At 37.4% G+C, this 27,363-nt stretch overlaps 1 protein-coding gene across 2 annotated transcripts in view; it reads left to right on the top strand.

The window, feature by feature from the left end:
• Nucleotides 1-560: 560 nt before the first annotated feature.
• PPP1R1C (protein phosphatase 1 regulatory inhibitor subunit 1C) overlaps nt 561-27,363 on the top strand; it is a 145,454-nt gene continuing 118,651 nt past the window's right edge. The window contains exons 1-2 of one of the 2 annotated variants that reach the window (XM_003406185.4): nt 561-1,533; nt 3,280-3,340. In XM_003406185.4, coding sequence (XP_003406233.1) covers nt 1,453-1,533; nt 3,280-3,340 — 142 coding nt within the window. In that variant the 5' untranslated portion in view covers nt 561-1,452. Of the gene's footprint in view, nt 1,534-3,255; nt 3,341-27,363 lie in introns of both variants that reach the window. The other variant, XM_010602785.3, reaches the window with a different exon arrangement.

The following is a 27,363-nucleotide window of genomic DNA, read 5'->3' as shown; positions in this document are numbered from 1 at the left end:
TAGTAGCTGAGAGCAAGCCATTTGTACCATCCAGGAATGTTCTGGAGTGGTAGTCACTCTTTAAATGTATTATACAAATCCAAAGACAGGTATCAAAAAAAGAAAAATCTAGTATTCATCAAACAGTTCCTTTCAAATAAGAAAGTAGAGAGCTAAAGTTATCTCTCCATTAAAATGTCTTCATTTCTAGGTTTCCTTCACGAACATAGATGAAAGCAATCTGGCTGTTCTTCCTGCCTCCTCTCTGACGTAAAAAAATGTGGAGAGCAAGCCAGTGTCTCCCTCTTCCCTCACCACTAGCCAACAAACCCATCATCCTCTGTCATTCTGGAGTTACCCCTTTCATGCTTTTTCTGAAGTGTTTATGCTTACATATAATCCCAATATTGACAACAAGCCACATTGTTGGATACCATCAGGTTTCCACTCATGTTTTCTAGTCATTTCTCTATTCATCCAAGTCAGAGGATATAGCCGGCTCTAGCAGGAAAAAAAATAGAGGTCATTGCACCAACAATGACTTCCAAGCTGTTTGCTAAATTTAGCTGTCCGATACTTTCCACTCTAATAAAAACTGAACTACAATTATAGAATGTTGGAACAGAATGGGCACTTAAAGGTCATTGAGTCCAACCCCCTCATTTTTCTGATGAAGACGGGGGGTCTAGACATAGCCTGTGATTTGCTTGAAGTCACAGAGCTTGGTAATGGTTGAGCTAGAACTTAAACTAAGATCTGCTGAACCCTGGGGCAGTGCTGCCTTCACTATACCACAGATGCTCTGCTTCCTGTTCTCAGTCTAACCTAACCAGATCTTGCAGAATAAATATAGCTGATATTATTGGTTGTGGCTTACCGTCCATGGCCATTCATCTATTTGGTAGCTGAATATGAAATAGCAAAGGTGTCTGACTTAGAAGTTGCTATAAGAGAAATGAAATGATTCCATACTCCAACCCTGCCCCCAACTCTGAAAACTTCCTGCTTTATGTTCATCAATAATGAACGGCCCATCCCTGCAATACTCAGAGGGAGCTTACATTGCACTTTTGAGCAGCCGATTAGTAATGTACAGTGGATAGAGCCTTTCTTTCAAATCCCAGGACAGTGGGTCCTTCAAGGCTAGCATTGCATTTTCAATTAGCTGCTGAGTGAACGCTTGGCATGTGTATTAGTGAAGAGGCGCACAATTAGCTTATTGTTCCTTTCCGTATTGTGCTGAGAGGATCCAAGGGATTGGTGGGAGAACAGGCAAGTGAGGCATCATTGTGGATGTGGAAGAAGGGAGTTACTCAAACCTCGGCATCTTCACTCACTCACTCTGGAATTACAGCTATTTATTACAAAGCACTCTGTGTGGCTTGGTGGAGCGCGCCTGAGGAAACATCCCAGGCACCACTTGGGGTTGTCTTTCTGAGCTCCTGTTGACTCTGACTAATTCTCATCATTACCATGGAGCCCAACAGTCCCAAAAAGATACAATTTTCTGTGCCTTTATTCCAGAGCCAGATTGCACCTGAAGCAGCAGAGCAGGTAAGCGGAACTGGGTGGAGACCAGTTCCCATGCATAAGTTAATAATGAATACTATGTTCTCGTTGTTGATGGAAAGGCTCTCTGCCTCTTGAATATGCCTAACTTTGTGACTTTCAGGATATGTGAATGAGAAATAAGCTGGTTCCTCTACACACTTGTATTTTGAGTTGCAATGGGGAATTATTGACTAAAAGGCATTACTTCCTTTGACACAAATTAGCATGCATCTGGGAAAAATGGCTATATTAGCAATTCAGATTTGGATCAAAAAATCTACTTTTGGTTATTAAAGTAATAAGGTACAGCATTTAGGTCAACTTCTGAAAAAAATCTCAAAATTAGCACATTTTATTTCATTATTTATGAAATAAAAAGACCAATTTAACAATGAATGCACTAAATGCTGAAATAATTACAGATTATAGACATACTTAATATTTTATTCTAACATTTTTTCATTATGTATCCAAAGTACTAATAAACTTTAAATACATGTAATATACTATAGAAAGGGTTTTTAGGTATATTTATAATTAAAAAAAAAAATTATTCAAAGATGATAAATAATATTTTAACACTTCCTGGGTTCTTTTTCCATGTCTCACATATCTATATATCTGTACCTCTCTCTCCTTTTTTCTCTCTCTCCCTCTTTTGCTATTTATTTATAGAAAAGATGTGAGATTGGTTTACAGCTGCATCACCTTTTGTCTTCAGATTTACTTAGACTCTTGATGCAATGGTACCACTTAAAAGATTATTTGTGGTAAGACTATAATTGTGGAGGGCAAACACAAAGAAATTTATAAAGTCAGCAACTTAAATCGTTAATTTCTTAAAACTCAAATTATCCCTGATTCTTTTCCAAAACGTTTGATGCAAGGCCTTAAAAATAATTATTGAAGCCAAAACTCATAACTTTCTAGGATGTTTCGATAATTTGAAGTAGATTCACTCAGACTCAGGCCAGGTAAATAAATACCGTCTTCAATATGTCTCTATGCTGACTGAGACATTGATTCTATTCTGGTCAAATGTCTGTGGTAAAATTTTGTCCTTTATTTATCTGTATTTTCAGATTTTACCTCTGAACAGATATATCCAAGGAATCAAGGATACATTAGAAATTCTAGTCATAAAATACTCCTGTAATTCTTAAAATGAGAAAAAAAAACAAAATACACACCCCAAATCTTAGTTTTAAGTGAATTATATATTCTCAAAAGATATATATTCATTCTCCATTTGTTGATTTATTTAAATATTATATGAGAAAATTTAAAAAAGCCACTGTAAATTAAAATTGAAAATCTACTCTATTAACTCTAATAATGATAACTGCTAAGAAATTTGAATTTTCCAAGCTTCTCTAAACATGTTTAGAGTAAAGATAATGGATCCTGAAAGCAGCATCAATATTATGAGGCCCCAAGAGAGGCATTAAAATTAGCAAGTCATCCTCATGCCTTAGTTGCATTATATAGCTATTTCTTTTCTGTGGAAATATAGCTTTTTGGTCTAAGAAGGGGATAGTAATATCTGAAAATTCTACTGCCTGGCTTTCCATTATTTCAAAATAAAATTCATGAGCATTAGAAATCTAAGTATAGGTTGTGTGTCCTTCAGATGTCTGCATTTGTATGCTGGGAAAAGATTTGGACAGGGTTGCTTTGTAAGCTGTAGAGTAACTGGGGGTAGTGTCCGATGCTCACTGACATTAGCTGGGCCTTTGTTGTTGTTCACAGATCAGGAAAAGAAGACCTACACCAGCATCACTTGTGATTCTTAATGAACATAACCCCCCAGGTAAAGAAGCATGATGTTTTTCACACTGATGGAAAGAATAGAATTGTTTTAAGAGCATGAGAGAGCATGTCATTGCCAAGAGGTTTTAATTCTAGATTTCAGTTAGCAATAATACAACAAGCAAATCTACAAAATGAATCATAAACAAAACCAAAGAGAAATACTGGAGGAACTGTCTCAGCTCCAAGCCTGCTTTTCCTCTAGAACGACACATGGATGATGGTATGCTGTGAAATGTTCTGTTAGTGCTGGCTGTCATGTGTTCAGGTGTTTGTATGAAATCTGGTTCAGGGCTTATTAATGAGGCTGGTGGAAAGTTGTTTAATTAGGTTTCAAAGCTCGAATTACAGCCCTAGAGATGCTTATATCTTTACAGAGTAGGTTTTTTATTTATGAAAGGCTGTCATGGGGTAGGCAATGAGCCAGCCTTGGCTACAGCTTCGGTGCTGATGTCATCTCTGAATAATGCAATGGACAAGTAACCAGATCAATTTTCAGCACTGCCCTTTGAGAGCCATTCCAAAGGGTTGCATCCATTTGTTGAGGTTTTATTTTCCACTTTCTGTAAAAGGTAAAGCTGCGTTATTGTTCTTGATAAAGGACTATAATCTCTAATAGACAAACATTATTTGCCTATTGAGGGGGGTGAATTTCCTCTTACAGTTCAGTGCTGCTTCTAGAAATACAGGTAGGACAGCGAAGGTCATGGCGTTAACTCGTAACCAGGCAGAGCTTGGTGTTGGATTTTTTGCTGGTATAAACAACAAGGGTGAACAAAAAGAGTTTGAATAGTGGAAACATTACAAATCTAAGTATAGGTTGTAGTGAATGATCCTTTTTAAGAATTCCAGGGCAAAACAGTCCTTGACTCTTTCAGTTAACTTAAAGGTAATTTAATTTAATGTTAAAAAAATGCACATATGAAAAGAAAGAAAAATCTTAATAGAATATTCATCATCCTGCTCAAATACAGGAAAATGTTCAGCTGATGGAAAACATGTAAGCTAATTCATTCCTGTTGAAAACAAAGAATTATAATTTGACTCTATATCTTTAAAGTGCTATAACCACCCTGCCAAAAAAAACAAAAACAAAAACAAAAAAATAGTCATTGAGTCGATTCAGACTCATAGTGACACTATAGGACAGAGTAGAACTGCCCCATAGGTTTTCCAAGGAGCGGCTGGCAGATTCAAACTGCTGACTTTGGTTAGCAGGCAAGCTCTTAACTGTACCACCAGAGCTCCTTAAAGTGCTATAGCATTTTAAAATCATTTTAAAATACATTATTTCACTTAATAAATGTTAATTTACTTATATTTAGTTTAATAAGAGGTACAAATGGACGTACTTATAGTTTATAAATAAATATAGCTAAAAAATAAAAAATTGTAATGACTAAATTTTCTCAGTTTTCAGGTAATTTTAGAGTAATTTTCCATCACTGCTAGCTCACAGTGGCAGACCTTTCCACAATGTTCTAAAACTTACCTCCCTAGACCAGCCCCAAAGAATGTTGTCAAACTTGATTTCTAGGTGTCCCGGATGATGCCTTTCTACCTACCAGAGAGCAGCCTTCAGAATTCTGCAGGCATTGTTACCATTTGAGCACAGTGAAACTTTCTAAGTGACCTTTGTGGCTCTCATTTAACCTAAAAAAAAAAAAAAAAGTAACTATTGTTTCTTGAAGGTCGAATATGTGCATTTTACAGTTGAGGAAAAGTAAGTAGCAGAGAGGTGAAGAGATCTTTACTAACTTCTAGAAGTGGCAGATTTCAGAGAGAAACGCATGTAATTCTGGGTCCAAAGCACATGCATTTCCTAAGGCGACGCCAGCCCTCAACGTTTCGGCTTCATAGGTGGTGAGGGCTCTGCAAATGGGACCAGACCTCCAGGCCCTGTAGACAAGCAAACCCAAACTTTAAACAGGCCATCTGTCTGGACCACATAGCTTGGTAGATTAGAAGTTATATTTAACTGTATTTAAATATCCCTAGGAGCCAAGCCTTTTTCTTACCAAACTTCCCAATCGTTTGATGGCATTTCTCTATTCCCCAAACTGGCGCCATTCTTCTATTTATAAGCACTACTGGAGAGGACTTATGTGCAAATAACATCTCACAGAGAACTGCATCGTTTTAGTAATCTATCTTCTTGTGTCTTCATCCTCCTTTGTGGAAACTAGAATAGTTTACAAGGGACTGATCAGCCTTTTGCTGTGTATAGCACTTGTGTCAATGTGTACGGCAGAGATTTTTGGACTAGTAATGGGTTCTCACAGCAAAAAAATCAAAGGCTTATAGCTTTCCCTGTATAAATGTTCTAGCACTGTGATTTTGGGGGAAAGAACTCTAAGAATATAAACAAACAAGAAAATAACAATGATGACAACAACAAAAAACAAACCTAACCTGGTCATAATTAGCCCTGTGCTCTTGGTAAGGGACATCATATCTAAGCTTTATTTTCTCATCTATAAAATAGATATTATAAAATTCATCTTTTCTACCTACTGAGGAGGTCATAATATGAACACACCTTAAAACTGTAAAATGCAGCCTAGATGTTAGATGTCATTAATGACTGTATTTTGAAATAGAACCTTTGCATATGGTATTTAAGAGTTAAGAAATATTACAAACAGATGAACAGAATCTTCATAACCTCACCTGTACTAAATATTTCTGCCCTATCCAACAATTTTGTTTGCTCCAAGCACTATTTGAATACCCTCTTTCGAACTAAACAAACCATGACAAAAAAAATCTTGTATGTATTAAATGAACTTTCTTTAGCAATTGCTTCTTCTAGCCTCAAAACCCATGTGCTCTTATAACAAAAATTATGTGTAGCTTTAAATAATGGTAAAACTAAACAAACCTCTTAAATTCACCAATACTGCCTAGCAGACAAATTGAGTAGTCTTAGTAATCGCCTGTCATTAATGCTGTTTAAAATTCAAATCCCTGTAAGTCTTTCTTTATTATCAATTAATGAAGCAGAGAAAATAAAATTCTCCATAATTAACAAATCCTTCCAATTCGGATGATGAGGCCAGTGTGTTGCAATCATTGTTAAATGAATTAGACACAGCTCCTTTTCGCCCCCTTTTCAGGAGTTTGTAGAAATAGTCAATTATAAAGAGCATTTGAATGAATGATTTACTTGTAGATTTAGAAAAATGCACAAATTCTGTTTATATTAGGTTCAGGGGAAAAAGAATAGGAAATAGGAAGATATTTCAACATATAAATTCAGATTTTTCTTGGTTGCTGGTTCATCTGTGCTGATCCAAGCACATAGATGAGTTAAGCACCTGTTTGATAGATTTGCAGGGGCAACAAAATGTCCCATCAGTCCCATTCTAGTTAATGGCCTAGAATTCTCAGCAGGAGGAAGCACTATAGAAATAGATACATAACCTTTTAAGGCTATGTCATCTTCTGGTATGGATTAGTTAATCAGTTTAACTTTGAAAGAATGTGTAACGGGAATAAAATTTTTTTAATTCTAGGTTCCAGACCTGGGAAAGTTTATAAACAGAGGGTTCGACTTTATGGTAGAGAGGGAAAAAATCATATGTTTGCTTTTGGGGTTGACTCCAAATAGCCAGGCAACAGTAAAATGATATTGGAGGTCTGAGATATGGGTGTAGGGAGGCTTCTAAGACAAATTTCATCTTTTTCAAATGCTGTCTGGGGCTGCCAATGTGGGTGACCTTGTAGTAAACCATTTAGCTTTGTGTATTTTCAATTGGTAGTTCAAACCCACCAGCTGCTCTGTAGGAGAAAGATGTGGCACTCTGCTTCCATAAAGATTTACAGGCTTGGAAATCTTATGGGGGCACTTCTACTCTTTCTTATAGAGTCGCTATGAATCGAAATCTACTTGATAGAATTGGGTTTTTTTTTTTTTTTTTTTTGGTTTTTCTGATTAAGGGTCTATGATGAGTTCTCTGAAACTATGCAGTATAACATTATTGTCTTTTACTCTTATATAATCTATAGTTGCTGGTTTGGTTCCCATATTTTTATTTAGAGGGATCCTTACACGTAAAATCTCTCCATGTAGAGACAGATGATAATGCCACTTTCTACAACTTATTCCATTACATTTATAGATTTAGTTAAACATTACTTGTCTCTAAGTAGAATATGAGAAGACTGTACATTTGGCTACCAGCATTAGATACCTGGAAACCTTGGTGGGGTTGTGGTTAAGAGCTACAGCTGCTAACCAAAAGGCCAGCAGTTCAAATCCACCAGGCGCTCCTTGGAAACCTTATGGGGCAATTCTACTCTGTCCTACAGTGTTACTATGAGTCAGTCAGGATTGACTTGATGGCAGTGGGCTTTTTATTAGAGACATAGATTTGGAAAAAAAACTTTGAAAAATGCCTAACCTAAGGACACATATTCCTAAAAGACATTGATAAAACAACCCATGCCCCTGAGACTCATGCCATTTTATATACCTCAGAGGAGAATCCGTAATTACTCCACTTTTCAATTTCAGGGCTGATAATTCTAGATATTAGAAAATATAATTTCTTATACCAAACTTGAGTTATTTCCCACTTTATTCTAAAATAACTCTCCATATACTCTCTTCAATAAAGGTTTGTTTACTTAGCTTTTAAAATATATAAAATTATTCTTTATTATTTCCTTTTCTGGATTGAATATCCTCAGACCCCCAAAAGGACCTTGATGAACTCTATCCAAATTCTCCTGTCTCTCATCTTTGGAGCCCAGAGTTGGGTACAATCTTACGGTAAAAAGCCGGCTTAGACCAGACCTTCTGACCGTTAAAGCTTGTGGCATCCATTCTTTTCCACTTACTGTTAAGCAGAGACAATATGGTCACGATTAAATTTAATGGACCTGATGCCTATTAAGCATGAGTGAGCTGTAAGAGAACTAGAGCTAAGTGAAGATTTGGGTAAGTACCCAGAAGTTTTGGCATCATTTAAAAGTTTGTCGTACGTCTAAAAAGTGAGACGAGAAATGTAATATTAAATGGTTTTCTGGGAATATTTATTAAACTTCCTATCGCAGTTGAATTTAGAAGAGATTGACTTTTTCTTTGACCCTTTTAGCTCCAAATATTCCTAGAAATTAGGAATAAAAACAAAAGCATTTTTTCACATGCCTCAGGGTCCTAAAAATTAGTTAATATGAGACATATGCTATGTATGAATTAAATATTACAGTGTTTCCTTTCAACCTTGACGATAAATCTCATCGCTAGAAAAAACTGAGGTTTGTATTTGATTTGACTATTTAGCTCCACGTGCTGATAAAAGAAGCCACAGTCAATTAATTCTGTATGTAGCATATGACTTTGTGAATGAAGCATGCACTTCGGGACTCTGGAACTAAGCTAACCAGTAGAATTTTGAAGGTTCTGGATTATAATTCTGAGGCACTGGATGTTAGCTAGAGTATAACACTAGAGCAGAATGAGTTATTCAAAACACAGAGGGGCTCCAGGGATTTCTGATGGTGTTCTCTTAATCCTAAAATAGTGGGAAGTTTTGTGGAGTCAGCAACACTAAAGCAGAAATTTATTTCCAGTGCTAAGTCATGCACCTACAAAAATCTCTTCTCATAAAGACCTACTTTACAAAATGAATGATTGTGTGGTCAAAAGGATGTCAAGCACCTTGACTGGGGGTTATAGGGGTCACACTAAAGATTTTTCTGGGTCTTTTAAGGATGGATAAGACATGGTCAGGCCCTAACTCAGTGCCTGTAACCTCTAGTTGCCTTTAATCAAATGTATTCAACTAAAATCTGTTTTGGGACTCATAGTCCATACAGTTATGTTTCATTCTAAACCTTCATCTTCCCCATCCTATCCACAATCCTTGGGGATTGTTTAGCATTTATTTTGGATTATCAGTATTAATTACAGTATAAAACAAAGAAAGGTCCAATGTTTAAAGGGTTAACCGGAATCAATTTCAAGGAATTGTCAGAAAAGCCCATTTTTTCTCATCAGCCTTCAGTCCTGTGAGTTATTGAATGCCAAACCATATTGAATGATTTAAAGACAAGTGATGCACGAGGCTTTCAGAGATTCATGTACTGTACAACTGATTGACTTACTTTCCCATAACTATTTAGTTTGTGCAGCCAGACAACCCAATCAATTGGCATACTTGTGAGCCAAAGAAGAGATTCCAACTGTTAGTAATGCAAAGGCTTACTCTAGTGTAAGTGTTCAAAGGAACTCGTGGAATCTTCAAATTAAATAAAAGGAAAATGAAAGGGCAAATCATGTAACTATGATCTATATCTACTTTATTTCAGCAAGATGACTACTTTCCATTTTAAGTATTAGCATATACTGAATATGTTATATATCCCTTTATGTTAATTAAAAAATTAGAAATAGTTTAAGTGATACATGACAGGATGGTGGTAGGGTCAAACCACCTCATCTTTCTTGGTTTCTGTTTCCCTTCTTGTGGGGGACATACTAGATGAAATTACCTCTAAAATACTTTCCCTTAATGTAGAGAAGCTCTGTTTGCAGGAGGCAAAGTACTGGCTTTAGAGTAAGGCCTGGGCTTGAATTCCAACTTTGCCAGTTACTGGAAGTGAGAAATTGAAAGTGTACGTAACCTCTCTGGGCTTGGTTTCGTTCTTTCTTAAACAGAATATTGAGGTGTGAGAAAATGACTAGCACAGCGCCTGGTACCAAATAGATACTGAAGACATATGACCTCCCTGCCTCATTATACCCATGTGGAGAAAAGCTTGAGTTCTTTTAAAGCCCACATTTCTTATCAGAAGATGGTCTGGCTCTTTTCCAATTCTGACTGCATTAGGTAGGGACAAATAATACCCCAAGAGAAAGGGGAATTTGATTAGAAAAAAAATGTGTACAATACTTATTATCAGGAAAGAATGCACACTGATTGCCCATGAGTTGTTTCTAATTGTTATGTATCCTATGTTGTGGTTATTAGTTCAAATGAGTCTGTTTTTTCTATAAATATAGTTTTCACAGACTAAGAGTCTTTCAGAATTTCCTTTAAAATAAACATACTACTGATGTGTATAAAGTTATGAAAAGACTATTGCAAGCAATAAAGATCTTTATGACAGCTTTTTATTTCACTGAAATGAAATCCACGTCCTAATAAATGAAATCCATGTCCTAATAGCATGTGTAAAGAAAGAAGGTTGAATCAAAAAACCCACTGCTGTTAGATTGATTCTGACTCATAGCTACCCTATAGGACCGAGTAGAACTGCCCCATAGGGCTGCCAAGGGTGTGAATCTTTACAGAAGTAGACTGCCACATCTATCTACCATGAAGGCTGAACACTAAGTATAAAAATCCTTTAGAGATATTTATCAAGCAAAACCTCATTTGATAGTTCACTTTGGATTCTCATTTCCTTCCATGTGGCTGTTCTTCTGCTCTACTCTGGCTAACCTTTCTTTCTTTGGTGCCTTGAAGTTGTTCTCCTGTGCTAACCTCTTAAGATTTAGTCTAGAGTAACTCATTTGGGTATATTAGTCTCCACCTTTTTCATAAATTTCTCTTGTTTAAATTGCAGCACCGAACTCACTTAACTCTCAAAAGATTTCCTTGGCTAATCCGACACATTATCTGGCTGTCTTATTCCAACACTCTCCTCCAAATTTCAACTGTTAAAGCTATTTATCAATTTATACGTTCAGTTCAATTCAGTACCATATTTATTGAATCCTTATTCTAAATCCTTTAGGAACATGTGGTCTAGGTAATGGAGAACAATACGTTGTTATTATTCAGGATACAATTATAATCACAGAAATACCAATGCTTAGATCAGGGTAAATTTAATTCTGGCTAAGGTATAGAGGTAACACATATTTATGCTCAGTATTCTATAAAGCATTTGTATGACTTATTTTGATCTTTTTTCTTTAAGCTTTCAACGGTTAGGGTAAGAGTCAAAATTTTATTATTTATCCCAAGTTGCTAGTAGAATACATGTTAGACGCCATGAAATGTTAAACTCAAATGGAAAATAAAATCCTCACATCCAATGTCAATCAAACTTTTTAGGCACCTACTATGATTAAGACACATTGTTGTCTCCTGTAGGCTATAAAATAGGTAAGTCACCATCCCTGCCCTCATGGAGAAACGTACTTGAGACATATTTACAACATGAGACTTAGTAGCAATTTACAGCAATAATATGTAGATAGTAAAACCTATAATATGTGGAGAAAAATATAAAGATATTTCAACCAGGACAGAAGCGACTTCCTTAGGACTCTTTTGGGAATGAGATTATAATGTTATAAGGCACAGAATACAGACTAGGTTTTTGGTAAGTGGAATATATTTGAGGAAGCAGGCATATGGCACTTAGGAGGGGAGCCTTTGGAATCCGTGAGGCCTGGATCTGAATCTCAGATTTGCTGCTCACTGCCTGGATGACCCCAGAAAGGTGGCTCATCCTCCTAAAGCCCAATAAGTGAGAAAACTGGGTTCATGTGGCTCCAAAGTACATGTTCTTTCAACACCATCATATTTTACCAAATATAAAAAATATACGTTAGAAAGAAGGCTACTCCGAGTGTGCTGATTAAATAGATGTTCATTTTTGTGTCCTAATAGTAGACACTGAAACCCTGGTGGTGTAGTGGTTAAGACTTCAGCCGCTAACCAAAAGGTTGGCAGTTCAAATCCACCAGGCGCTCCTTGGAAACCCTATGGGGCAGTTTTACCCTGACCTATAGGGTTGCTATGAGTCAGAATCAACTCAACAGCGACAGGTTTTTTTTTTTTTTAATAGTAGACAACATCAATGCCAAGTAATTTGGGTAGTTTAGCTACACATTCAGTTTCAAATTTAAGATTGAGAAAGTTACTAACAGCTCTTTCTAATTGCTTCTCATTGATAGACCTATTCAAGAAAATAGTAAATTAATGATATTTCTTAACCTCTAACAAAAAAATCAGTGTAATTTTGAAGAAGAGTTATCCCCAAATTTCTGTTTTGGAACTGCTCAGGAGCACATATTCAAGCCTTGAGATATGCTACCCTTTCTCCCACCATTTTCTAAGCATGACCTCCACCAAGCAGTGATCTTACACTATTCCAACAATTCCAGACACAGCTTGTAATATAATTTGCCAGAGACTCAAACTGATATGTCCGAACTCAGGCAGATGACTTAAGTGATTGTCATGCCCTGCTTAGGGCAGTAGGTTGTGATGGGGCCTGTGGTGTACTTGAAGAATGCAAGCTCCATTCAAGTCTTTCACATTAAACAGTTACACAAAACTACACTAATAATAACAACAAAACAGTGTGGTAAGATCTTAGAGATGCTGGTAAATATCTCTCTAAATTAGTTTCTTTACTACCTGAAATTCTGCCACTTGAAGTTGTTGTTATTGCTGTTATTATACACTATATTGTATCCTTTAGGGAGTTGCCATTGAGTTGATTCCAGCTCATGGAAACCCTATGTCGGAATAGAACTCTGCTTCATAGGGTTTTCAATGACTGATTTTTCAGAAGTAAGTAGCCAGGCCTTTCTTCTAAGACACATCTGGGTGAATTCAAACTTCCAGACTTTCAAGTGCATTAACCATTGCACCACCCAGGGACTGTCATCTTCCATTCTTAATACTCTTCTAAAACACCAGTACTCTGGTGAGATGTAACACGCTGTCCCTGACACTTTGGAAAAGTAGTTTACATGGCTCAGAAGGGCCCTGTGAGAGCCCATGGTGGAGGGAGAGTTGTGTTCTGGAGCAAATGGTCCACTTGCAAAGATTAGGAGCGTCCCAGACTATTTTTTATCATGCCTTCTCCATACACTGCATCATTTTTCTCTTCAAATCTTTCCTAGTATTTCAGGAGTCCCCCCAGCCCATGCTGAGAAATATTATGTCTATATGTACAGATCTTCTTTGTGCTATGAGTGGAATATTATCTTTGAATTCAACTCAATGACTTTATATCATTTATAGAAATTTGATACAATGACAAATATAGTTTTTTTCACAGATAGTTTTTAACAAAACTATCTGTGAAAAAATTGCCAAAATCTACACCATCAAAGGAAAATTTTATTGACAGCCTGGTTAGAATACAATTACAGTTCAACCTTGGCAGTGATACTGAGTAAAAAATAGTGTATGCACTAATAAAGCTACAGAGTTTATAAGCCTTTTTTTTTTAAATCCTCTAGGAACAATTTTCTATCATTATGGAAACAATTTTCAAAATCACACTCTACACACAAATACATATTGACCTGGTTGTAAAAATAAAACTGAATGCCTAAATGGAAGAAAGAAAACAACAGCTATTTTAGAATCCAATTTTTAAAATAATTGTCTCACCGATACAAAATCATTTTATGAATTTTTTCCTGTCTAATGATTATGACCAGATTTTTACAAAACATATATACAGATATCTACATGCATGAACACATATATACATGCATGTAAAAACCAGGTATCCAACTATGTGTACAAACCAGCATAGGCTACTTATCCATGTAATATGATCCACGGGTACATAGGTGACCTGACTTGGAAATGGGCCAGTACTTGCCAAAGTGTCTAGAAAAGCTTTGTAAATTTGACTATTAAATAAGATAAAGCTAATATTTTTTTTAAGGTTTCTAACCCTTTCAAAACAAAACCAGTAGATTAATAACTAACCACATTATTTGAAAAAACACACACACATGCAAAAAAAAAAGAACACTGAAATTACCGGCCTAGATTCAAATTGTTGTAGAGTAACCATCTGTTCTCTTATCAATGTAAAACTGAGAGATTTATTGAAATTAAAGAGATAGCTCGAGCCAGAGATAGATTGAATTCCATGTGGTGGGACCCTTTAATCCAATATGGCTACTCAACAGTGATGCTTTATAAAGGGGAAACAAAAGAATTACAGTACTTGATTGGTATTTACAAACTTAGATCATTGAAAGACATTACTTAATTGGTAATTACAGGCTTAGATCATTGAAAGACATTACTCAACTGGCAGTAGATCATTTTAAGGTGGGACTTCCTGTGGAGGGAACTGCTAAGGCAGGGCTTTCTGTAGCAGAAGCTCGTAATGCAACTGGCTTAAAAGAATATACGTGTCTCTCTTAGATTGGTTACTATATGGTAATCATAAGGGTATGTAACAGGGAGCAGATTGCAGGGTAGTTACGTTACCATTACTTAACATTTCTCTCTCGGGGGAGTCTCAGTGTAGTTACATCATCGTTGCTGCACATTTCCTAGTTTCATGATTATATGTGCTCAGAAAATGGCTGTTGCTTGGGTGAAAACAGAACTAGCTACAGAGGAGCTCCACTCAAACCTCAAGTTGGCCATTTCAGATCTCCTCAAGTACCTCAAAATCTAGAATTCTCTTACACTTTCCCTCCTTTTGATCAAGGATTTCAAAAGAATTTCTTCGATCTGTTCACTGACCACTATTCTGAAAGAAAGCTTCCTTCTGCATGAACTTTGAGCATATGTTTTATTCTGAATGGCTGTTTATTTAATAAGCCTTTAAGACCTCAGTGTCACTACGTATGAAAAATAGTTGTTGTTAGGTGCTGTTGAGTTGGCTCTGACTCATAGTGACTCCATGCACAACAGAACAAAACCCTGCCCAATTCTGCCCTATCCTCCCTCCTAAGGAGCATTCTGGCTGTACTTTTTCCAAGACAGATTTGTTCGTTCTCCTGGTAGTCCATGGTATACTCAATATTCTTTGCCAACACCCTAATACGAAGGTGTCAATTCTTTCTCAGTCTTCTTTATTCATTGTCCAACTTTTGCATGAATATGGAGCAGTTTAAAATACCATGAATTGGGTCAAGTGCACCTTAGTCCTCAATGTGACATTTCTGCCTTTCAGCATTTAAAAAATGTCCTTTGCAGCAGACCTGCCAAAAATGCAATATGCTGGTGTGTCTCCTGACTGCTGCTTCCAGGGGCACTGACTATGGATTCAAGAAAAATTATATCAAACTGAATAGCAGCAGAACATCGTAAAAAGGTAGCTGGGCACTATTTGACATCTTCGCCATGCCATAGCCTTAGCCTATTGCTTCTGTGGTTTTATTACTTGAGGGTTAGTGCAGGGCAGGATACATTAGAGGAATAACCTGACATCTGATGGATTGCTCAAGAAGCGGATTTCAGTCTGAAATATAAGTACTGTCAATGTACATTATTCTTTTCATAGGCATTAAATGGGTCTTTTGAGTAATGGCATTTGTCGGAAGTTTCATACATTTAATAGTCCCTATGATTATTTTTTTTTATGATTATTATTACAGTGACAATGAGTATTATTAATCCAGTTAACAATATAGACTTAATCCACTATTTAATGCCTGAGCACAGGTAGCTGAAAATGTCTGGAAAAGGAGAATCTGAGGGTTGAGGTATATGGAGTCAAGTACACTTCTGGTGAATTAGTTTAATATCTTGTTCTACCTCTCCTGAAGTGTTAATTCAGGTGCAGCCACAGGTGTTAGCTATAGCACAGACCCTTCTTTGATGGGCTAATAGCATATCTAAGACCATTCAATGATCTAAAACTACTTTGATGAGTGAGTTCTGTGATTTCCCTTGAGCAGTCATAGATCTTGACTGTTTCTCTTCCTTTCTAATAGTTTCAGGTGATCAGTCCAATGTAAATCCTCATCGTAAGAATGGATGTCCAAAGGGATTCCCATATTTTCCAACCATCCAAACAGGACAAAGCCTAGGCATAGGACTTATTTGTATTCAAAATTGGCAAAGGTGGGGTACTTTGATCCTCCGCATAAAAATACATGTCCGTATGCAGCACGTATTATACCAGTCCTGGTGTTTTTACCTAGGAGAAGGATGATTTGGTTCTTCTGTTCAAGCTAATTCTCTGTAAAGGAATTGCTGCAAATAGACAGTCATCCTACCCTTAGCCAATTCCACAAATGGAAACAAAAACACCCTTTTTCACTGTAGATATGCTGTTAAATTTCCTGAAAAAGCCACGTTCTAATACCTGGGAGGAACATTACATAAAATTAAGGGCTCATTTTTACAAGGTATTTTGGAGCACTTTTTAACATTAATCTGAGTCAGATTGAAATATGGGACCTTGGGTTGAGTTGGTATCTCAGGGGGATGCCATAGTCTGACATGTATGGCTCACCTAGAGGTGATGTTAAAACTGACAGTAGCAAGGGGACTGAAGGTATAATTAAGTATGGGAGTAGGTAATGGATCTGAGTTCTAATGTACAGTTTTGGGTAAAGGATGAAAGATCCAGCTTTCAGTCAGATTTGTGGATCATGCAACTGCCTGAGCAAGTTTAACAAAGACATTCTCATGTCAAAAATTAACAGGAGCTGGAATGAGCAGCAGTATAGGCAGAAAGCTGAGTTTAGTTTATAGGCAGAAAGTTTAAGAAGGGCTTCATAGTAGAGAAACACAGCCCAAAAGAAATAAACAAGGGCTGCTACCATACAAATAATAGCAATGGCAAAATACACGTCATTAGTGAAAGGTATAAAGAAGGATAACAAAAGCTACTAACCAATAAAAGACAAATATAATTAGAATGTGTCTTAGTTATCTAGTGCTGCTATAACAGAAATACCACAAGTGGATGGCTTTAACAAAAATAAATTAATTTTCTCACAGTCCAGTAGGCTACACATCCAAATTCAGGGTACTGGCTCCAAGGGAAAGCTTTGTCTCTCTGTCAGCTCTGGAGGAAGATCCTTGTCATCAGTCTTCCCTTGGTCTGGGAGCATCTCAGTGCAGGAACCCCAGCTCTAATGGATGCAATCTGCTCCTGGCACTGCTTTCTTGGTGGTATGAGGTGCTTGCTTCTCTCTTTTACAAATCAAAAGAGATTAGCTTAAGATACTGCTAAGCTTGTAGAACTCATCAATATAACTGCCTCTAATCCATCTTATTACATCACAGTGATAGGATTTATAACATATAAGGAAATCACATCAAAATAAAACGGTAGACAATCATACAAGGGAATTATGACCTAGCCAAGTTGCCAGATATTTTTGGGGAACACAATTCAATCCACGACAGAATGCTAAAGATAAAAGATACAATGTTACTTCAATATTCATGTGTCTTACTAGTTTAGTCTGTAAATGGCATTAATAGCTAGCAGTTAGAAACATATAAATGCTGGTAACAATTATAAAAGATGCAACTAGAATTTAAAACAAAAGAACTAATATGGATTCCAGTCCCAGACAGATCAAAGAAATACAACTATTCTCTAAAAGTGGTATGTTTATAAAAAGAGATCTGGGATCTCAGGGGAAGAACAATATACTAAAACAAGGAATAATACTCCACAGTTGGATTCCAATAATAACAAAAAGAATTAGGGTAATCAGAAAAAAAAAATCTTAGTACCTCTACAGCTAAGATTCTTTTTTTTATCATACTAAAAGTTTGAGTTTATAGAACAGAAAGCTATTTCAAAAGCAATGGCCAGTCATAAATTAAAATCAAGCAAAAATGACTATAACAAAAGGCGGCACCACAGATGACTAGATCATTAAAACTATCAAAATACCTACAACTAAAAATTATGATCCCAGTGATTAAGAAAAATTTTAAAACAGTTAAAGCCTTCATTTAAACAACATATTTCAAAGGTAACAATTGGCATAATACAATCAACAAAACTAATAATCTTGCATAACAGCTAAAAATACTAAGATACCAAAAATAAAAGAAAAAGGCAAGCAGTCTAAATTTTACTTCATGGATAGTTTCAGGTCCAGTCCAGAGAATTCGGGAAAGCAGTCTGCCCAGCTGTCATCGGCTTTTTTTTTTTTTTTTTTGGTGTTGCTTGAATTTTAATTTCGATCTTTTATGAGGCTCAACAGTTCATATGAGATTCAGGGCTTTCTTCAGTTGGCTTAAATGAATCCAAGCCTTAACTTCCTGTAGTTTAGTGGCGTAAGGATTAGTGAGAAGGAATAGATAAGATCCCTTCTATCAAGGTTTGAGAGACTCTTTAATTGCTATTTTTTCCAGGAAACATAATCTCTAGGTTGAATATTAGGTAATTTAGATACTTCTTGCTTTTGATTATCAAAATCTCAGGATATAGAATTAAAAATTTATAATATTGAAAAAAAATCAGATTGAATCAAATTTGAATCAGGGCAAGTTGCCCAATAGGAGAGGGCCATGAGCCATCTAATAATAATCTCATGAGGAGTCAATTCGTGAAGTCCAAATGGAGTAGTTCTTAAATTTAAAAGGACCAGATGCAGAACCTTAGTCCAAGGCAATGAGAAAGATTTGAAAGATTTGACTAGTGTTAAGGTTTCATTATACCATTAGTTCTTTCAACTAGACCAGAGGATTGAGGATAAGGATAATGAAGTCTTTGAAACATGGGCAAGATTTTACATATTTCCTTAATTATTTGCCCAGTAAAATGAGTTCCTCGGTCAGTAGAAAGAAACTTTGGTGCTCTCCAAGTGGGAATAATGTTCCTAAGAAGTTTCTTAGCAACAAAAGCAACAGTGGCTTGATGGCCAGGGAAAGCTTCTACCCAAACAGGAAATCTACAAGTCATTACTAATACAAACTTGTAACCACTCGAGAGGGGGAGGTGGATAAAATCAATCTGCCATCCAGGCATTGGTTCTGATGGCAGGGGAAATCTCCCAGGTGAAGCTTTATAAGGTTTACATGACTAAAATAAATGGAGAGTAAAGCAAACATTGGGAAGCAGTTGCATAAAAATTTCTCTACCAATATTTCTTTAAAATTTCTAACATCTTATTTCTTTCCAAATGGGTATTCATGTGCAATGAGTAGGTCTGTTTTCATTCTCTAATTTTATCTGTAGGGATTAATTGTTGATGTTTAAAAAGTGATCCTGAAATTTCTTTCTGGTCAAACTTTGTTGGGCAACATTTTACAGGAACCATATTTACAGGCATCCTAACTGTTCTATTATTGCTATCTATTCCCTCCTTTCCATCACGATCATGAGTGAAATTATTGTGGTCATGAATGAGGATGGCACCTTTAAAGGGTGTTTTGGAAGTGGCTTGTCTAGCTGCTCTATCAGTCAAGTCGTTTCCTTTAATTTCCCATTCATGGAACCCCTTTGGATTGATGGGTCTGGATTTTAATTACAGCAATCTCAGAGATTAGCAAAAGGGCTTCCAGGAGGTCTGCTAGTAAAGGGCTGTTTTTAACTTGGGTCCTAGAAGAAGTTAGGGACTGCCTTTGTTTCCATAACAGGACAAATCATGAGTAATTAAAAACATACCTCAAATCTGTGTAAATACTTACTGACCACCCAACAGCCAGTTGGCAAGCTCTCTTGAGTGCGATCAGTTCAGCTTGCTGAGCTGAAGTGATGCCAGAAAGGGTGCCACTTTTAAGGATCTTGGTGGATGTGGCCACAGTATGTCCTCCCTGGTAATCAAAACTGGTAGGTTTGGCCTTTATGATCCATCAACAAATAGGATTAAATCTAGATGCGATAATGGGGTTTCTTGTAAATCTTGCCTAGGAGACAAAAGCTATTTAGTAGGATTTAAACAATCATGGGGTGGATGGTCATCCAAACAATCATGGGGTGGATGGTTATCATCATTAGGTAAAAGTAACAATGTACCTGGATTCAGAGAGGTTACAGTATGTAACCAAATATTAGAAGCTGCCAAAAGGAGAACTTCCTAAGAAGTCAGACTTATGGCTGAAAGATGTTGAGCTAACATTGAATTTAGAATGGCTGACAGCATCTGAGGAACATAAACACTCAAAATTATATCTGATGCATTCATAATTAGTCTAGTGGTTGTAGCGACTGCTCTGGGGCAAGGGGGTTAGCCCCATGCTACAGGGTTCAGCTGGATACTGTAATAACCAAAGAGTTTCTGTTGTCTGTGTTTTCAAATGAGGGCTCCTAGAGTATTTTTAGAAGTCCTGTGGACAAAAAGTGAAAAATCTGAATTATAATTAGGAAATCCTGGAGTAAAAAAAAAAAATAAATAATGCTTCTTTGAGTTGAATGATGGCCTTTTGGCCTTCCTAGAATAGTTGAAAGGGGTCAAACTTTGAACTCTTAAAAGAGAATGCAAGGAGATGGTTCTGGGTACAAAGGGCCATTGCTGGTACCAGGGTGAGCCAGTTCTATGACTTCTTGGGAATGCCAAAGATAAACATTCCTTCAGATTCCTTCCAACTACCCTATTGAAATGCCAGAGTAACCATCTGTACTCTGATTAATGTAAAATCGAGAGATTTATTGAAAGTAAAGAGACAGGTCGAGCCAGAGATAGACTGAATTCCATGTGGTGGAATTTAGTAATCCAATAAGGTGACTCAGCAGTGACATTTTATAAGGGGGAAACAAAGGACATGAAGTACAGTACTTGACTTATATTTACAAATTTAGATCATTGAAACACATTACTTGACTGGTAATTACAGGCTTAGATATTGAAAGACATTGCTTGATTGGTAGTAGACCATTTTTAGGCAGGAATTCCTGTGGTGGGAACTTGTATGGCAAAACTTCCTGTGGTGGGAACTCCTAAGGCAAGTCGTTCTGTAGCAGAAGTTGGTAAGGCGATTGGCTTAAAAGGATATATAGTTACAATGTGCTAATTATAAGGGCGTGTGCTGGGTGGGGGAAATCACAGGGTAGTTATGTCATCATTACCATACTTTCCTCTCTAAGGGGAGTTACAGTGTAGTTACATGCTGGACATTTCTTAGTGTCATGATCATGTTTGCACGGAAAATGGCTGTTGCTAGGGTGGAAACAAAACTAGCCACAGAGAAGTTGCATTCACACCTCAAGTTGGCCACTTCAGATCTCAGGTATCTCAAATTTTAAAACTTCCTTACACAAAATGGTAATGTTTCTCACGTTATTAAAAAAAAAAAAAGTCTGAAAGTATTTTTAAAATAACTTATGTTTATTGAATATTAATTGTTTTAGGATTATATTCTCATATGGTTAGGTTTATATGGCCGTTTTCATGAGTCACGGACACAATGAGTAGTATTATACTACCTGAAAGTCAAGTTCTAACAGAAAAGAATCACCATCTTTGATTTTAGCTTTTCTTCTTGACCTCAACATTGCTGTTAATGCTATCCTCATACTTCTAATCACTGAGCCACAATTTGGAATCATCTCTGACTCTCTGTCTCTCCCTTGCTCCCAAATTTGCTGACTCTGCTTCATAGGTTGAATCTGTCCTTGTATATTTTCATCACTTCCACTCAGCCTAGGGCACTTACTGCTTTTTCTAAGATTGTTACCGGAATAAGGTTCTTGCCTCTCACTGGTCAAGAATGAGCAGGTAAGGCACATAGTTTTCCACATGAGCAAAGCTTTGTTGAAGAGGCTTGCAAGTGGAGACAAAGAGGGCCTAGAGCAATGCATACCCTCATCTCACAGAACAAAAGACAGGCCCAAGTTTTTAAAAGTTCTTGGGCAGGAAAAGATTCATGTTTATTCATAGACACAGGCAGGGATATGTTAACTAACATGCGCACAGCAGCTTTCCAAAATGGCTCCTGTCCTGGTGGCCTCTGAGATTCGTAGCAGGACTTATTATGGGGTGTCATGCCTGCGCAGTCTCTCGCTCCCGGGGTTCAATTCCCCACCTGGGGCTGTAGCCCCTTACTGCCCCTGGTGTAAGGTCACACAGCAGTCACAGGTGGATGTTCTGTGCACGTCCCTGGGCCTGGTTTTCTCCAGCTGCTTCTGAAAGGCAACTTTAAAGAAGTTTGCAGGCTATTTTTAGATACCCTGCCCCACTGTTCTGGGGAATGGCTTTGTTTCTGTGCCCTGGCCTATTTCTTGTTATTTTATTTGCAGATTTGGAGGCCCGTCTGTTCTCTGTCTTACTAAGTCTCTAGGTTCCACACTCAACCTCCTATCACCTCCCTTATAGTATAGCCTATTTCTCTTTTACTTGCTTCTCCTATAACCACACCAGTCTCTTCACTATTTCTCAAACAGTCACCCTACAATCTCAGGGCCTTTGCTGCCTGTCTTAAGATCATACAATAACTTCTTACCTGGTTTTCTGTGCCTTTAATGTGGGGAGGGTGGTTTAGTATAGTGCTAAGAGGCCTAACTTTAAAATCAGTGAACTTGAATTCAAATTATGGCGTGATTTTGAATCTCTGAGTCATAGTTTCCTGCTCCATGCATGACACACAGGTTATGATAACTCCACAGTGGTTGTGTTGCTGGAATCAAGTGAGATGATGTACAGTAGCAGCACCGTTGTTAGTAGTCTTGTCCTTCTTTCCCCACTCTGTTTTGCGTACTTAATTATATGAAGGGTGATTGACTATGGCAGCTTTAGTTTTCATAATTGATTTGTCATGAGCTCTAATCTGTATCCTATAATTTACTTGTCCTAGTTTTTAATTAGCTATGATAAGGCACATGAGGTCTTCTCCCAAGGAGCTCATGTATTGCATTATGATCTACACATCATTCCTATTTATACGTTTAAATAAGACTATCATTTCCTCCACACTCTGTGGAATCTCTATTACTCAAACAGTTGATAATTGCACTACACCTGAGATTTGATTAAAATAAATGAACAGATGAAAAGAAAATAATTATGGTAGGTTATAGCTAATATTGCCATTTTATAATTTTTTTTTTTCTCAATTTTCTGAGGGCTCATAAGGCTAAGTCCAGGAACCTTCCTATTGAAAATAATTTTTAAAAATGTGTAGGGATTTCATGTCAACACAGCAGGCTCAGGCTGTATTTGCTTTGCCAAGAACTCTAAGGATTATTTTCTCTCTCTTCACAGATCCTAAGCACTGCCCACTTGCCCCAGTGATTACAAGGTTTTAAAGAAATTATGCCAGCAACCCACTCACCATCACATTTCAGTGAAATGAAGTGTCACGAATGATTGAGCTAAAATGGCTCATCTCAAATTCTACCACAGGTCATTTTACTAGGTGAATAGCCTAGAATTCCTTCTTTACTCAGTCGATAAAGGGAATCTTTTTACTTATAGGCCTGGTTATGGCTGAAGATATTTTCATACCCTGATCCTACTAGAGTCAGAGCCCTGGTGGTGCAGTGATTAAGCGTTTGGCTGCAACCAAGTCGGCAGTTTGAATGTACCAGCCACTCCTTGGAAACTCTATAGGGCAATTCTACTCTGCACTATGCAGTTGCTGTGAGTTGGGATTGACTCGACAGCAATGAATGTGTTTTCAGTCCTACAGAACATAGCCATTAGTGGAATCCAAGGCAAACATCAGCTGTATTATTTATATAGATTGTTACAGTTTAAAGAGCATATTCAAAATATATTTTGAAATAAATTTAGAGCACAAAAGAAAAACACATGAACTCAAAGGCAAATTTAATGAGTCAGTAGTAACGTATCTTACTTTTGGTAGTTTTATAGTTTGCAAATCTATTTCACCTATAGTATATCTCCTCAACAACTCTGCACATTGAACATTACAACCTTCATTTTATAAACGGGCCATGAAAGGTGAGCTACTCAAGGTCAAATAAGCTAGTAAGTTAATAGGTTTGAAATTCAAACACAGGTTTTCTATGTCCAATTCAATGCACTTCCCACTACAATAATAACGGTCTTTCTTTCTATAAAAATCAACCTCATACTCTTGATATTTTCATTCTGTCTTCCTCGTGGAAGTACAGTTGGCTTTCCAAATCTGTGGGTTCTGCATCCGTGGATTTAACCCTCTGTGGATCAAAAGTATTAAAAAAAAAATTTCCAGAAAGCAAAACTTGAATTTGCCAGTTGTCGAGCACTACACTGAGTCCACAGGAATGAAGTGATACGTAGGCATAACCTCCCACCATTTCACAGATCCTCAGTCTCTCTCCAGCACTCATTGTTTGAACATTGTTGGCCTCAGATCTCGTTCATTTGCTACTTGTCTTGTGTGCACCCTTTGTTTTTGTGGAAAAAGTGGCTCCTAAAAAGCAGTGAAGTGGTCAAAGCAATCCTTCGAAGGGAAGTGTGAGTGGGTTGAGGAGAGCGAGAGGAAGAAGTTTCAGGCTAGTAAGGGATGGCTGGCTGCTACGTAAAGTGCTACACCCTCAAGAACTTCAAGATCATGGGAATATCAGTGTAGACTGATTCCCAGGCGGCATCAGTGTTCCCAGAAGAGCTCAAGAAACTTATAGAAGAAAAGGCTACCTTCCAGAGCAAGTCTTCAGTTGTGATCAACTATTTACATAGCATTTACATTGTACTGGATATTATAAATAATCTAGAGATGATTTAAAGTATACAGGAGCATGTGCATAGATTATATGCAAACGCTACACCATTTTATATAAGGGAATTTGAACACCTGTGGATTATGGTATCTGAGGGTGTCCTGGAACGAATTCTCTGGTACAAATCCCCAGTGGATACTGAGGGGTGACTGTAAATGTAAGTTCTGCATTGTAACTTGCTCATGTAAGAATCTGTTTCATGTGATATCTGGGGATGTACTTCTTTTTCTATTCCAATTTAAGTGAGTTTGTTTTGGTGGGGTAATTTTACACCTTTTTCTGTTCTTTGGTATTTATTAGTAAAGAGGGCCTCAATAGGGTTGTTAGTACTTGCTGGATTTTTTTATTATATAAGCAATACATGCTTATTATTAAACAACAGGAAGTCACATAACCACATAAAAAAAATCACCCATCATTCCATTGTTAGAGAGAGACATGGTTATTTATTCATCTTCCTGTTTGCCTACCTATACATCTACATTTAAGGAGCCCTGGTGACACAGTGGTCAAAGCGTTTGACTGCTACTTGAAATGTCAGCAGTTCGAAACCACCAGTGGCTCTGTGGGAGAAAGATGTGGCAGTGTGCTTCCATACAGATTTACAGCCTTGGAAGCCTTTGGGGTCAATGTGAGTTAGAATTGACTCAACAACAGTAGGTGGATATCTACATTTATTAAGAAATTCATTGTTTTGGCTTAAGATATCATTAGCTGGAAGGCCAATGGAGCCCTGGTGGTGCAGTGGTTAAGAGCTTGGCTGCTAACCAAAGGGTCAGCAGTTCAAATCCACCAACCGCTCCTTGGAAACCCTATGGGGAAGTTCTACTCTCTGCTATAGGGTCGCTATGAGTTGGAATTGACTTGATGGCAGTGGGCTTGGTTTTGTTTGGTTTGGAAGGCTAATAATATACATTTGAATTTTAGTTGACCTAAGACATGACTGATCTGTGCGCATACTATATTTGTATGCATCTTCCCTTCCCATCTACTGAAGTTCTTATCCTCCCAGACTCAGATCAAATCCCCTTTTCTCTACAAAATGTTTGGGAACCACTCCAGCTGTAAAGCTTTGTTTCAGAAGAAGTAGTAAATTACTGGACTGTATTAACACATGTGTTCCAACTGATTCATCAGATTACTTTCTGCCCCCTAGTAATGCCCTGAAGGCAAGGATCATTTAATCTGTAAATTTTGAGGTGGGTCCGAAGAAGAAAGATTTGGTTCAGGAGTCCATTCCATGTATATGGAAGGCCCTCCTATGAGTATGACTTTATAGTTAAGTCCTCTCTGGGTAGTAAACCCCCCCACAAAAACACCAAACCCGGTGCCGTTGAGTCGATTCCGACTCATAGCGACCCTATAGGACGGAGTAGAACTGCCCCATAGAATTTCCATGGAGCAACTGGCAAATTCAAACTGCCAACCCTTTGGTTAGCAGCCATAGCACTTAACCACTATGCCACCAGGGTTTCCATAGAGCTTCAAAATAGGGCTCTGCAGACCTAGGTTGGGAGAGTAAGTAGGAGGAACTCTTACTGTGGAAGGAAAATAGAAGCCACTTAAAATCAACTAATTACTCCGTAAGGTTTATCCTCGTTCTCACTTTTTATAACTGCTTACAAGTGCTGATTGAATAATCCACTAAATCATCATGCACATCTGTATTAAATATGTATGGGGTGTGAAGTGGCCTTAACAGTACAATAGACAAGATGAAAAAAAAATTTGGAATCATATCAGCAAGGAAAATTTTTAGTACTAGAGGACATGAGATAGTTGTATCATTATTTTAATATAGTCATGCTCTGATTAACCATCACAGGCAATTAGTGACTATAGATGCATAGACAATTGTGCATCATGGTAATTTTGGAACTCCCTGTGTTTTGGAGAGAGCCCTGGTGGCACAGTGGTTAAGAGCTCAGCTGCTAACCAGAGTGGGCAGCTGTTTGAATCTACCAGCTGCTCCTTGAAAACCCTGCGGAGCAGTCCTACTCTGTCCTATATGGTCCCTATGAGTTGGAATCAACTCAATAGCAAAGAGTTCAGTTTTAGTTTGGTTGTGTTTTGGAGGACACTATATACAGCCTGAGGAGTTCTGGTGGTGCAGTGGTTACGAGCTGGTCTACCAATCAAAAGATCAGCAGTTCGAGTCCACCAGCCCACTCCTTGGAAACCCTATGGGGAAGTTCTACCCTGTCCTATATATGGTCGCTATGAGTCGAAATCAACATGATGGCAATGGGTTTATACAGCCTGGTGGTGCAGTGGTTAAAACTGAAAAGTCAGCAGTTTGAACCCACCAGCCACTCCAAGGGAGAAAGATTGTAGCAGCCTGCTTCCATAAAAATTCACAGCCTTGGAAACCCTGTGAGGCAGTTTTACTCTGTCCTACAGAATCATTATGAGTAGAAATCGACTCGATGGCCTGAGTATATTTTGTCTAATGACCGATTTTATTCCTTTGCTGTCTTCAAATTATTTGAATCTGATTTTAAAGTGTCAGAAAAATGGTGATGCTAGAAAACTGAGTATAGAATCAATTTGGCTCCTTTCTTATTAGAATATAAGAGTTCAAGAGTTCAGTTCAATGCCGTCAAATAGTAGCAGCCTCTCTCTCGCTGAATGGATATACACTGCTCTTCTAGGTTGAACAGAATATGGATCTAGATAAAAAGGGACTAGGTTTTCTTTTAATTTCCTTTGCATTGT

The sequence above is a fragment of the Loxodonta africana genome, chromosome 6, assembly GCF_030014295.1.
Source record: "Loxodonta africana isolate mLoxAfr1 chromosome 6, mLoxAfr1.hap2, whole genome shotgun sequence".
Classification (NCBI taxonomy): Eukaryota; Metazoa; Chordata; class Mammalia; order Proboscidea; family Elephantidae; genus Loxodonta; species Loxodonta africana.
The sequence above is the reverse complement of the archived record's forward strand: the minus strand, read 5'-3'. Positions and strand labels throughout refer to the sequence as shown.